Raw genomic sequence first — 12,787 nt, forward strand, 5'->3', positions numbered from 1 at the left:
ACAGCGGAGCCGCAGTGTCTGTGCTGCAGCGGAGGCTGATGAGGCATTGGGAGGGGAGGAGGCTGATAGCAGAGCCATACGGGAGAGTCTGTGCTGCTGATGCTGAGGGGACGGGGAGGCTGATGAGGCATTGGGAGGGGAGGAGGCTGATAGGGGAGACTCTGTGCTGCTGATGCTGAGGGGACGGGGAGGCTGATAGGGGAGAGTCTGTGCTACTGAGGGGAAGGGGACGGGGAGGTTAATGAGGCATTGGGAGGGGAGGAGGCTGATAGGGGAGACTCTGTGCTGCTGATGCTGAGGGGACGGGGAGGCTGATAGGGGAGAGTCTGTGCTACTGAGGGGAAGGGGACGGGGAGGTTGATGAGGCATTGGGAGGGGAGGAGGCTGATAGGGGGGACTCTGTTCTGCTGAGGGGAAGGGGACGGGGAGGCTGATGAGGCATTGGGAGGGGAGGAGGCTGATAGGGGAGACTCTGTGCTGCTGATGCTGAGGGGACGGGGAGGCTGATAGGGGAGAGTCTGTGCTACTGAGGGGAAGGGGACGGGGAGGTTGATGAGGCATTGGGAGGGGAGGAGGCTGATAGGGGGGACTCTGTTCTGCTGAGGGGAAGGGGACGGGGAGGCTGATGAGGCATTGGGAGGGGAGGAGGCTGATAGGGGAGACTCTGTGCTGCTGAGGGGAAGGGGACGGGGAGGCTGATAGGGGGGATTCTGTGCTGCTGAGGGGAAGGGGAGGCTATAGGAGAGGGGACAGGAGGCTGCAGGGACGACTCTTGATGCCCCGAGTGATGGTGACAGATGCACAGGAAGGTGCAGCCCTACAGATTTGGATCTTACCCCCCCCCCCCCCAGTACCAGAGGCAGAATGGCAATAACAGAACCCCTCTAGAATCTGCTGGATTTTCTGAAACCCGATGAGTAAATTCACCATGAGCATCTCACAGGTGAGTCTGTCTTAATGGAGTATTGGGCTGTCTCTGTCTGTCTGTCTAACCCTCCAGCCTCCATTGGCTCCCATTTTTATTTGCAATGGAGAATATACATGGTCTTTTTTTAGTAATATATAGTATAGACATCTGCGCTCCGCCCAGTCACATCCTGGTACTGCCCCCCAGCTTGGGGCAAATGCTTTATGCCAAGATGGAGAAGTGGGGGGGTACAGGTGGCTGAATGGGGGCTGCAGTGAGAGTGGGGTGCTATAAATGTGAATGTGGGAGAAGCCTAGGGTTGCCACCTGTCTGGTTTCGGAAGTGCTGCCCGGGCCAAACCTCCTGCCTGGTTTCTCTAATTAGGAAAACCAGGCCAATAGCCATGTCATAGCCCCCCTCCTCCCCACCCTGCTGTTATGGCCCGCCTCCTTATTGCCCCCCATGACATCACCCCCACCCCCTGTCCGGCTTTCTTAGCCAGCAGAGGTTTCAACCCAAGAGAAGCCTATGGTTCTACAGGTGCACACCCAGCACAATGAACAGAGTAAAAGCCAATCCGTCGGGCCGATACAGAGGAACATACTGGGGGGGGGGGGGGGGATTCAGTGTGTCGCTAAGTGCGCAGGTCTGTCTGTCACCAAATTGAAAAAGCTGTGAAAATGTTGTTTATGCGTCAAAAAAAATACAGTAGGGGGCACATTATCCTTATAATACATGAGTGATACTCAGAGTTCCCTGTATAACTCAGCCTGCAGCCTTGTGCCTTTATATGGGGGGCACAGAACCCCTCAGTGACTGCTAATATCCTTATCATTTACAGTAGGGGGTACATTATCCCTTATAATACATGAGTGATACTCAGAGTTCCCTGTATAACTCAGCCTGCAGCCTTGTGCCTTTATATGGGCACAGAACCCTTCAGTGACTGCTAATATCCTTATCATTTACAGTAGGGGGTACATTATCCCTTATAATACATGAGTGATACTCAGAGTTCCCTGTATAACTCAGCCTGCAGCCTTGTGCCTTTATATGGGGGGCACAGAACCCCTCAGTGACTGCTAATATCCTTATCATTTACAGTAGGGGGTACATTATCCTTATAATACATGAGTGATACTCAGAGTTCCCTGTATAACTCAGCCTGCAGCCTTGTGCCTTTATATGGGGGGCACAGAACCCCTCAGTGACTGCTAATATCCTTATCATTTACAGTAGGGGGTACATTATCCCTTATAATACATGAGTGATACTCAGAGTTCCCTGTATAACTCAGCCTGCAGCCTTGTGCCTTTATATGGGGGGCACAGAACCCCTCAGTGACTGCTAATATCCTTATCATTTACAGTAGGGGGTACATTATCCCTTATAATACATGAGTGATACTCAGAGTTCCCTGTATAACTCAGCCTGCAGCCTTGTGCCTTTATATGGGGGGCACAGAACCCCTCAGTGACTGCTAATATCCTTATCATTTACAGTAGGGGGTACATTATCCCTTATAATACATGAGTGATACTCAGAGTTCCCTGTATAACTCAGCCTGCAGCCTTGTGCCTTTATATGGGGGGCACAGAACCCCTCAGTGACTGCTAATATCCTTATCATTTACAGTAGGGGGTACATTATCCCTTATAATACATGAGTGATACTCAGAGTTCCCTGTATAACTCAGCCTGCAGCCTTGTGCCTTTATATGGGCACAGAACCCCTCAGTGACTGCTAATATCCTTATCATTTACAGTAGGGGGTACATTATCCCTTATAATACATGAGTGATACTCAGAGTTCCCTGTATAACTCAGCCTGCAGCCTTGTGCCTTTATATGGGGGGCACAGAACCCCTCAGTGACTGCTAATATCCTTATCATTTACAGTAGGGGGTACATTATCCTTATAATACATGAGTGATACTCAGAGTTCCCTGTATAACTCAGCCTGCAGCCTTGTGCCTTTATATGGGGGGCACAGAACCCCTCAGTGACTGCTAATATCCTTATCATTTACAGTAGGGGGTACATTATCCCTTATAATACATGAGTGATACTCAGAGTTCCCTGTATAACTCAGCCTGCAGCCTTGTGCCTTTATATGGGGGGCACAGAACCCCTCAGTGACTGCTAATATCCTTATCATTTACAGTAGGGGGTACATTATCCCTTATAATACATGAGTGATACTCAGAGTTCCCTGTATAACTCAGCCTGCAGCCTTGTGCCTTTATATGGGGGGCACAGAACCCCTCAGTGACTGCTAATATCCTTATCATTTACAGTAGGGGGTACATTATCCCTTATAATACATGAGTGATACTCAGAGTTCCCTGTATAACTCAGCCTGCAGCCTTGTGCCTTTATATGGGGGGCACAGAACCCCTCAGTGACTGCTAATATCCTTATCATTTACAGTAGGGGGTACATTATCCCTTATAATACATGAGTGATACTCAGAGTTCCCTGTATAACTCAGCCTGCAGCCTTGTGCCTTTATATGGGGGGCACAGAACCCCTCAGTGACTGCTAATATCCTTATCATTTACAGTAGGGGGTACATTATCCCTTATAATACATGAGTGATACTCAGAGTTCCCTGTATAACTCAGCCTGCAGCCTTGTGCCTTTATATGGGGGGCACAGAACCCCTCAGTGACTGCTAATATCCTTATCATTTACAGTAGGGGGTACATTATCCCTTATAATACATGAGTGATACTCAGAGTTCCCTGTATAACTCAGCCTGCAGCCTTGTGCCTTTATATGGGGGGCACAGAACCCCTCAGTGACTGCTAATATCCTTATCATTTACAGTAGGGGGTACATTATCCCTTATAATACATGAGTGATACTCAGAGTTCCCTGTATAACTCAGCCTGCAGCCTTGTGCCTTTATATGGGGGGCACAGAACCCCTCAGTGACTGCTAATATCCTTATCATTTACAGTAGGGGGTACATTATCCCTTATAATACATGAGTGATACTCAGAGTTCCCTGTATAACTCAGCCTGCAGCCTTGTGCCTTTATATGGGGGGCACAGAACCCCTCAGTGACTGCTAATATCCTTATCATTTACAGTAGGGGGTACATTATCCCTTATAATACATGAGTGATACTCAGAGTTCCCTGTATAACTCAGCCTGCAGCCTTGTGCCTTTATATGGGGGGCACAGAACCCCTCAGTGACTGCTAATATCCTTATCATTTACAGTAGGGGGTACATTATCCCTTATAATACATGAGTGATACTCAGAGTTCCCTGTATAACTCAGCCTGCAGCCTTGTGCCTTTATATGGGGGGCACAGAACCCCTCAGTGACTGCTAATATCCTTATCATTTACAGTTACGTTACACTTTTGGTTGCTTCATGTAAGTGGATTTATTACATGACACTTTCCCTAACTGTCGCTCTTAGGAAGAAGAGAAGCAGCGACTGGATCAGTTCCTCAGTGATTTGGCGCTTCTGGGTTCTTTACAGGTGGGTTTTGGAGTCATCTCCCCTATCAGTGCTGCTTGGGTTCTTGTATTACAGTACTGCGGGCCCAGATTGGCTTTAGATTCCCCCCCAAAATGGCTGCCGAATACACTTCACATCCCGGTGGGCTTTAGAAAAGACCTTGTGTGAGTTGCCACTGCCTTTGCCTTTTCTCCTGCTCTGTGCCTGTAGGGTCCGGGAGCTGAGAGCTAGGCATCCTGGGAAGGATGGTTCTACTTGGAGAGGGTTTGGTCCCAGATATGTGAGGAAGTGGTGCTATGCTTGTTAATAGGATCACAGATAATAATTGTATGTCTATGAAGATTCTCATTCATCCAGGTCATGATATACAGTATCTAGTAGAATTAAGTCTAAAACAACTGGACTTTTCTGAGTTTTTCTTGAAAACGTTTCACCACTCATCCGAGTGGCTTCTTCAGTTCAAATGACTGGTAGGGAATTCCCCGGCATTTAAACTCTTGATGGTAGTAGAGTCACAGACATCCAATCACAATGGTTCCATTGAACTTGTTCAGTTAGGTGTTAGCTGAAACTGACAGGTGTAAGAAGGTATGATCCAATCACAATGGTACCAAGATTCTCATTGATGAAGGTGTTAATCCTTCAAAGTACATGACTGGAAGTGTGAACTGTTGTGAAACTGCCGGGGTAAGGATGTCAACGCGCCATTGTATGTTGGTGACAAGCGGTGTCTCAGGCCCCCTCCTCTGTTCAGGGATGGTTTTTCCAGGTTGGCATAAATGGCCTCTTTCACACCTCTTTCAAACCATCTGTCCTCTCGGTCCAAAATATGCACGTTACTGTCCTCAAAGAGTGACCTTTTTCTTTGAGGTGTAGATAGACCGCTGAGTCTTGTCCTGAGGAGTTTGCCCGCCTATGTTGGGACATTCTCTTACAGAGAGGTTGTTTTGTCTCCCCAATGTATAAGTCTGAGCACTCTTCACTACACTGGACAGCATAGACCACATTACTTTTCATGTGCTTGGGTGTTGGGTCTTTCGGGTGCACCAGCTTCTGTCTCAGGGTGTTGCTGGGTTTGAAAAACACAGGAATGCGATGTTTGTTGAAAATTCTCCTAAGTTTTTCTGATGTTCCAGCAACATATGGAATGACTATGTTGTTTCGCCTGCTGTGTTCCTCCCTTCTGTTTGTAGGTCTGGTCTTTCTGTTGGTCTTTGATTTGGTTTTGATGAAGGCCCAGTCTGGGTACCCACAAGTTTTCAGAGCTCCTTTTAGATGTTTATATTCTTTCTCCTTGGCCTCTGCATTGGATGCCACAGTTTCAGCCCGATGATTTAGAGTCCTAATTACACCCAGTTTATGTTCCAAAGGGTGGTGGGAATCAAACAGCAAGTACTGGTCTGTGTGGGTGGGTTTCCTGTATACTTCAATATCCAGGTCCCTCCCCTCTTTGATAACTATAGCACAGTCCAAAAAAGCCAGTTTGCTGTCTTTCAGATCTTCCCTTGTGAACGTGATGTTTTTGTCCACCGAGTTTATGTGTTTGGTGAAGGCTGGAACCTCGCGTTCTTTAATTTTGACCCAGGTGTCATCCACATATCTGAACCAATGACTTGGTGTTGTTCCCTTGAAGGTGTCCAGGGCTTTCTTTTCCACTTCTTCCATGTAAAGGTTCGCTACAATTGGAGACACAGGCGAACCCATGGCACAGCCATGTTTTTGTCTATAGAAAACTTCCTTGTGCTTGAAGTAAGTGGTATTGAGACATAGGTCCAGTAAGGAACAAACTTGTTCTGGGGTCAGCTTTGTTCTGCTGCTGAGGGTGGTGTCTTGTTTCAGCCGTTTCCTCACTGTATCAATTGCCTCGGCAGTGGGTATGCATGTGAACAGAGATGTTACGTCATAGGACACCATTGTATCATCGATCTCCAGCTTTAACTCCTTCACTTTTTTGACAAAGTCCATGGAGTTCTGAATGTGGTGTACTGTGTTTCCAACTAAGGGGGCTAAGATGTTGGCCACGTATTTAGCAATGTTATAAGTCACACAGTTAATGCTGCTGACAATTGGCCTCAAAGGGGCTCCTTCTTTGTGTATTTTTGGGAGTCCATATAGGCATGGAGTGGCTTCGCCTGGGTAAAGGCGACGGTACAAAGCTGGACTGATGACCTTTTCCTTCTCAAGGTGCTGCAAGCAGTCTATAACCTTCTTCTTGTAGTTGCTTGTTGGATCTCTCTTGAGTTGCTCATATGTGTCTGAATCGTTGAGCAGTGTGGACACTTTGGCATGGTAGTCTGATGTATTCAGTACCACTGTACACCTTCCTTTATCTGCTGGCAGGATGGTGACACTTGAGTCCTTGGCAAGTGATGTCAGAGCCCTCCTCTCTTGCAGACTTAGATTGGAAGGGGGAGCTTTAGCATTAGCTAGGGCTGCTGATACTTTTAACCGGATGTTTTCAGCCTCATCCACTGGTATCTTATTGTTGTGGATGGATGATTCTGTGGCTGTGATGAAGTCTACCACTGGTACATACCGTGGGGCCACTGCAAAGTTCAGCCCCTTGGCTAAGACATCCTTCTCTGGTTCTGTGAGTTCCCTGTCTGATAAATTCTTTACCCACAGATCCTTGATGTTCTGGCATGTCTTGTTTTCATCTTCCTTCCTCCCTGTTGATTTGTCTGTTCGCTGGGTGTTGTTGGTACGTGATAATAAACTGGTGAATTTGTTTATTTGCCTCTCCTTGCCCTTGGCATGTTGTGCAAGTTGCGCCCGCTCTGTGAATTCAACCACTCTTTGCAACGTCAGCACCGGTAGTTTTGCTGTCAGTCTCTGTTTTGCATTATCAAATTTATGAACCAGGACCTCAATTGAGAAGTTAGTCTGCCTCACCCGTTCATTTAACAGTTGTTTCTGGGCTTTCTGAAGGATCACCTTGGCCCTGTGACCTTTAACCGAAGAACCCAGACGTAGGCTGCATGGTGTGATTCCCTGATATCGGCATCGTAGGTTAAAACGAAGATGGTTTCTGTAATCCGCAAGTTTTCTGGCCGTCCTCTCATATTCCCGTACCAATTTTAGGGTATTCTCCCCAAATTGAGTAGCAATATGTCTATGAAGATTCTCATTCATCCAGGTCATGATATACAGTATCTAGTAGAATTAAGTCTAAAACAACTGGACTTTTCTGAGTTTTTCTTGAAAACGTTTCACCACTCATCCGAGTGGCTTCTTCAGTTCAAATGACTGGTAGGGAATTCCCCGGTATTTAAACTCTTGATGGTAGTAGAGTCACAGACATCCAATCACAATATACATTGGGGAGACAAAACAACCTCTCTGTAAGAGAATGTCCCAACATAGGCGGGCAAACTCCTCAGGACAAGACTCAGCGGTCTATCTACACCTCAAAGAAAAAGGTCACTCTTTTGAGGACAGTAACGTGCATATTTTGGACCGAGAGGACAGATGGTTTGAAAGAGGTGTGAAAGAGGCCATTTATGCCAACCTGGAAAAACCATCCCTGAACAGAGGAGGGGGCCTGAGACACCGCTTGTCACCAACATACAATGGCGCGTTGACATCCTTACCCCGGCAGTTTCACAACAGTTCACACTTCCAGTCATGTACTTTGAAGGATTAACACCTTCATCAATGAGAATCTTGGTACCATTGTGATTGGATCATACCTTCTTACACCTGTCAGTTTCAGCTAACACCTAACTGAACAAGTTCAATGGAACCATTGTGATTGGATGTCTGTGACTCTACTACCATCAAGAGTTTAAATACCGGGGAATTCCCTACCAGTCATTTGAACTGAAGAAGCCACTCGGATGAGTGGTGAAACGTTTTCAAGAAAAACTCAGAAAAGTCCAGTTGTTTTAGACTTAATTCTACTAGATACTGTATAATAATTGTATATGTTGGGAAACCATGGTCATTTCAGAAAACATTTCCAATGTGAACACGAATAAAGTCTTCTCCATCTGTACAACCCTCAGAGTTTATTTACTCACTGTCAGGAAGAGTGGGTTATCTGACTAATACAGGCTTAATGAAGGCCTACTCACCCATCTCACTCCAAAACCAAGGTGGCCCATGGCCATATTTACTGCTTTATGATTAACAAGATCTACACTGAGGTTCTTCTAAACCTTCCAAGGTGGATAACCTCAAGGTGGCCCTTGGACTTATTTACGGCTTAATCAGTAACAAGATCTACACTGAGGTTCTTCTAAACCTTCCAAGGTGGATAACCTCAAGGTGGCCCATGGCCATATTTGCTGCTTTATGATTAACAAGATCTACACTGAGGTTCTTCTAAACCTTCCAAGGTGGATAACGTCAGGTGGCCCATGGCCATATTTACTGCTTGATCATTAACAAGATCTACACTGAGGTTCTTCTAAACCTTCCAAGGTGGATAACCTCAAAGTGGCCCTTGGAGTTATTTACTGCTTAATCATTAACAAGATCTACATTGAGGTTCTTCTAAGCCTTCCAAGGTGGATAACCTCAAAGTGGCCCCAGCCAATATTTACTGCTTTATGATTAACAAGATCTACACTGAGGTTCTTCTAAACCTTACAAGGTGGATAACCTCAAGGTGGCCCTTGGACTTATTTACTGCTTTATGATTAACAAGATCTACACTGAGGTTCTTCTAAGCCTAAGGTGGATAACCTCACAAAGTTCTCTTATGGCCAGACACAATCTGTATGTTACGTTATGGTGGTCTCATCCATGATCATGATGGCTGGTATCTGGAGAATTGCCCTTTGACATATGGAGGCGCTAGACTTGAAATGGATGAAATGCTGAAGCTTTCTCTTTATCCACCCTAATACTTGGTTCTTCCATTGCAAACAGGGTTTCAGATACTTTCAGCCCTGGCTCAGAGGGAGAGAGGAGATCCTCCTGACTGTGGTGAACGAAGATCTTGTAAGTAATCTGAGGTGCTATGTGACTGTTACCATAGCAACGCCAAATCCCCTTCTCTGTAACTCCTTCTTGCTTGTCCCCTCACCTCCATCTTGTTGCCTTTCAGAGCTGCCCATCACTTCCATCTTCTACTTCTCTGAGCACCGACTCCAGCTGCCAAGTTATGGTGGGCGATGAGCAAGTTCCATACAGGTACAACAAGGAATTTTGGGCAGATAGATGTTTTGTCCAATAGGAAGCTACAGGCCATAGATTTGACTTTGCTTTCTTCTGTCTCAGGGTCCCGCCTCACCTTCCCCCCGCCTCCCCATGTGACAGGGAAATCGCGATCCCGGTGAGAGAGACAAAAGCTTTATGAACCCATTTCCTGACCTTCTCTAACCTTCCACTTTCCCCCCACTTACATCTTCTCTACCCTTGCCTTTCAATGGACAGGAAACCCACTGCACTCTTTTCCTATTGGCCGCTTACGCCAAGTATGGCCGACCATTTGTCTGGGTAAGGTCCAATCACCAGCGTCTGACTGGCACAGAGGAGAGTGATTGGCCGCTGAAGGACACACCTCTCACGCTTCAGTCCACTTCTGAGTGGGACACTAAAGGTAAAGTCATGTCTTTGCTGATCCTTTTCAAACATGGATGTTGGTCGGTTTGGCTTTCGGGAATCGGCCATAATGGCGACAGATGTGGAAGTTCTAGTTTAAAGACCACTCCCTCTTCTACTGCCTTCTAACCTAATATTGGATGTCTGAAAAACACAAGGAATTCTGGGAACTAACCCCAAAGAGCTCGAAGAAAATCCCACTTACATGGGTTTATCCTATTGGCTAAAGCTCACCCACTGGGTTTTATAGCAGAAGCCGGGATAATAGCCAATCAGATTCCCAACTACAGACCGTTTTCGCCCTTCTGTAGTCTTTTCTCTGACCCCGGCAGCCAAAAACTATTATTTAAGGCTTCAATTTTATTATTTTTGTTATTTTTATTCCTTATCTTTCTATGTAGCCCCTCCCCTATTCATAGTCCCATCTCTCATTTCAACCACTGCCTGGTTACTGCTAAAAAAAACCCCGGAAAAAACATAAAAAATAAAGACCAATTGCAAATTCTCTTGGAATATCAGTGTCTACATCGTATTAAAAGTTCATTTAAAGGGGAACTACCCCTTTAGTTTATAAAAAAATCATAGTACCCATTTTGAATTTGTTAGAATGTGTAATTTTTGACAATATATGGTTTCTGGGGTCAACTTACTTTTACGGGCCGTGTAAATACATTGGTGGCCAGATAAGTGGGTCTGTATTTGCTTTATATAAAACCCCCTGCGCCTCACACTGAGCCTCTCTTACAGATGTTGGTGTGTGGCACGTGGTGTGGGATGCAGTAAGAGCCTGTGTGACTCCGCCCCCGCGGAACCCGCTGGCTGTTGACTTTGTTTACCTTCGCTCGCTGTCCCTCCCAGAAGCCTGCCTCTCCTCGGGGGCCCTCATCGTGTTCTTCCATCGACTGCTGCTGCGCGAGCCTCAAGGGACGACGATATTTACCAGTGGTGTGTGGATAGTTGATATGTCCTTTATCAGTATTATTTATTATTTATTTTATTTATTATTTATTTAGTAATTTTACTGGCATGTCTGGGGTTAATATGCCCTTTATCAATTTAATGTAGTCATACTTTGAAGTTAATATGTCCTTTATTCTTTTTATTTGGTGATTATACTGGCACATCTGGAGCATGCAAAGTGGGTGTGGCATGTGGGGGCGTGGTCAACAAAATTTTGCCGCACTACCCCCGCCACATATTTTTGTCCCTCTTTCTCTTAATGAAATGTTGGGAGGTATGCTTTTACTGTTTACTATCCCCACCCATAGAGAAAAGGAGATACAGCGTGCTATTGGCTGCTGGGAACTCCGCGGTTCCTCGTGTTTTGGAATTTAAAAAACCATAGAGGCCCAATACTGTCCAGCTTGGCACGTATAATAAGGCGGCATGCTGGGAAAAATGGCACCAAAAGAATGAAAGTTTATAAACCAATCACACGTGGCTTTGGCTCACAGAGCTTACACTCTAGTCCTGGGAGCAGAAATTTTTTGATTGGGGGGACTTTGGGAAAGGGGGTTATTGCCCCCGGTGTATTGCCCTTGCCCTTTCTGCCCCCCAGTCCCATACGCCTCTGATCTGATTCCCTCTCTTTCTCTTTGCAGTGTGGGAGCAGCTGGGAGAAGTGACCCGACTGCACGCGCAAACCCTACAGGGTCTCAAGGAGCAGAAACTCATCCACAACGTGCTCTAACACCCAGGATGGATTTCTCTATGAGTAGGTCACCTATATACAGTGCTCTAACACCCAGGATGGATTTCTCTATGAGTAGGTCACCTATATACAGTGCTCTAACACCCAGGATGGATTTCTCTATGAGTATGTCACCTAGATACAGTGCTCTAACACCCAGGATGGATTTCTCTATGAGTAGGTCACCTAGATACAGTGCTCTAACACCCAGGATGGATTTCTCTATGAGTAGGTCACCTATATACAGTGCTCTAACACCCAGGATGGACTCTGGATTTCTCTATGAGTAGGTCACCTAGATACAGTGCTCTAACACCCAGGATGGATTTCTCTATGAGTAGGTCACCTAGATACAGTGCTCTAACACCCAGGATGGATTTCTCTATGAGTAGGTCACCTAGATACAGTGCTCTAACACCCAGGATGGATTTCTCTATGAGTAGGTCACCTAGATACAGTGCTCTAACACCCAGGATGGATTTCTCTATGAGTATGTCACCTAGATACAGTGCTCGAACACCCAGGATGGATTTCTCTATGAGTAGGTCACCTAGATACAGTGCTCTAACACCCAGGATGGATTTCTCTATGAGTAGGTCACCTAGATACAGTGCTCTAACACCCAGGATGGATTTCTCTATGAGTATGTCACCTAGATACAGTGCTCTAACACCCAGGATGGATTTCTCTATGAGTAGGTCACCTAGATACAGTGCTCTAACACCCAGGATGGATTTCTCTATGAGTAGGTCACCTAGATACAGTGCTCTAACACCCAGGATGGATTTCTCTATGAGTAGGTCACCTAGATACAGTGCTCTAACACCCAGGATGGATTTCTCTATGAGTAGGTCACCTAGATACAGTGCTCTAACACCCAGGATGGCTTTCTCTTTGAGTAGGTCACCTATATACAGCGCTCTAACACCCAGGATGGACTCTGGATTTCTCTTTGAGTAGGTCACCTACTGTATATACAGTGCTCTAACACCCAGGATGGGCTCTGGCTTTCTATATGAGTATGTCACCTATATACAGTGCTCTAACACCCAGGATGGACTCTGGATTTCTCTATGAGTATGTCACCTATATAGAGTGCTCTAACACCCAGGATGGGCTCTGGCTTTCTATATGAGTATGTCACCTACATACAGTGCTCTAACACCCAT

At 46.1% G+C, this 12,787-nt stretch overlaps 1 protein-coding gene across 3 annotated transcripts; it reads left to right on the forward strand.

The window, feature by feature from the left end:
- On the forward strand, window positions 1-12,787 carry LOC101730874. 3 transcript variants are annotated; one of them, XR_004222116.1, is made up of 9 exons: window positions 1-943; window positions 4,340-4,402; window positions 9,254-9,325; window positions 9,432-9,517; window positions 9,605-9,659; window positions 9,761-9,926; window positions 10,676-10,873; window positions 11,530-11,908; window positions 11,960-12,787. XR_004222116.1 is itself a non-coding variant. In XM_018089854.2 (8 exons), exons 1-8 carry the CDS (start codon window positions 914-916, stop codon window positions 11,616-11,618), a joined length of 759 nt encoding a protein of 252 aa, XP_017945343.2. In that variant the 5' UTR covers window positions 1-913; the 3' UTR covers window positions 11,619-12,787. The 3 variants fall into 3 exon arrangements, 1 of the variants encoding a protein (XP_017945343.2); XR_004222115.1 differs by having other exon boundaries at window positions 11,530-11,697; window positions 11,909-12,787; XM_018089854.2 differs by having other exon boundaries at window positions 11,530-12,787.

This window comes from Xenopus tropicalis, chromosome 3, assembly GCF_000004195.4.
Source record: "Xenopus tropicalis strain Nigerian chromosome 3, UCB_Xtro_10.0, whole genome shotgun sequence".
NCBI classification, from domain to species: domain Eukaryota; kingdom Metazoa; phylum Chordata; class Amphibia; order Anura; family Pipidae; genus Xenopus; species Xenopus tropicalis.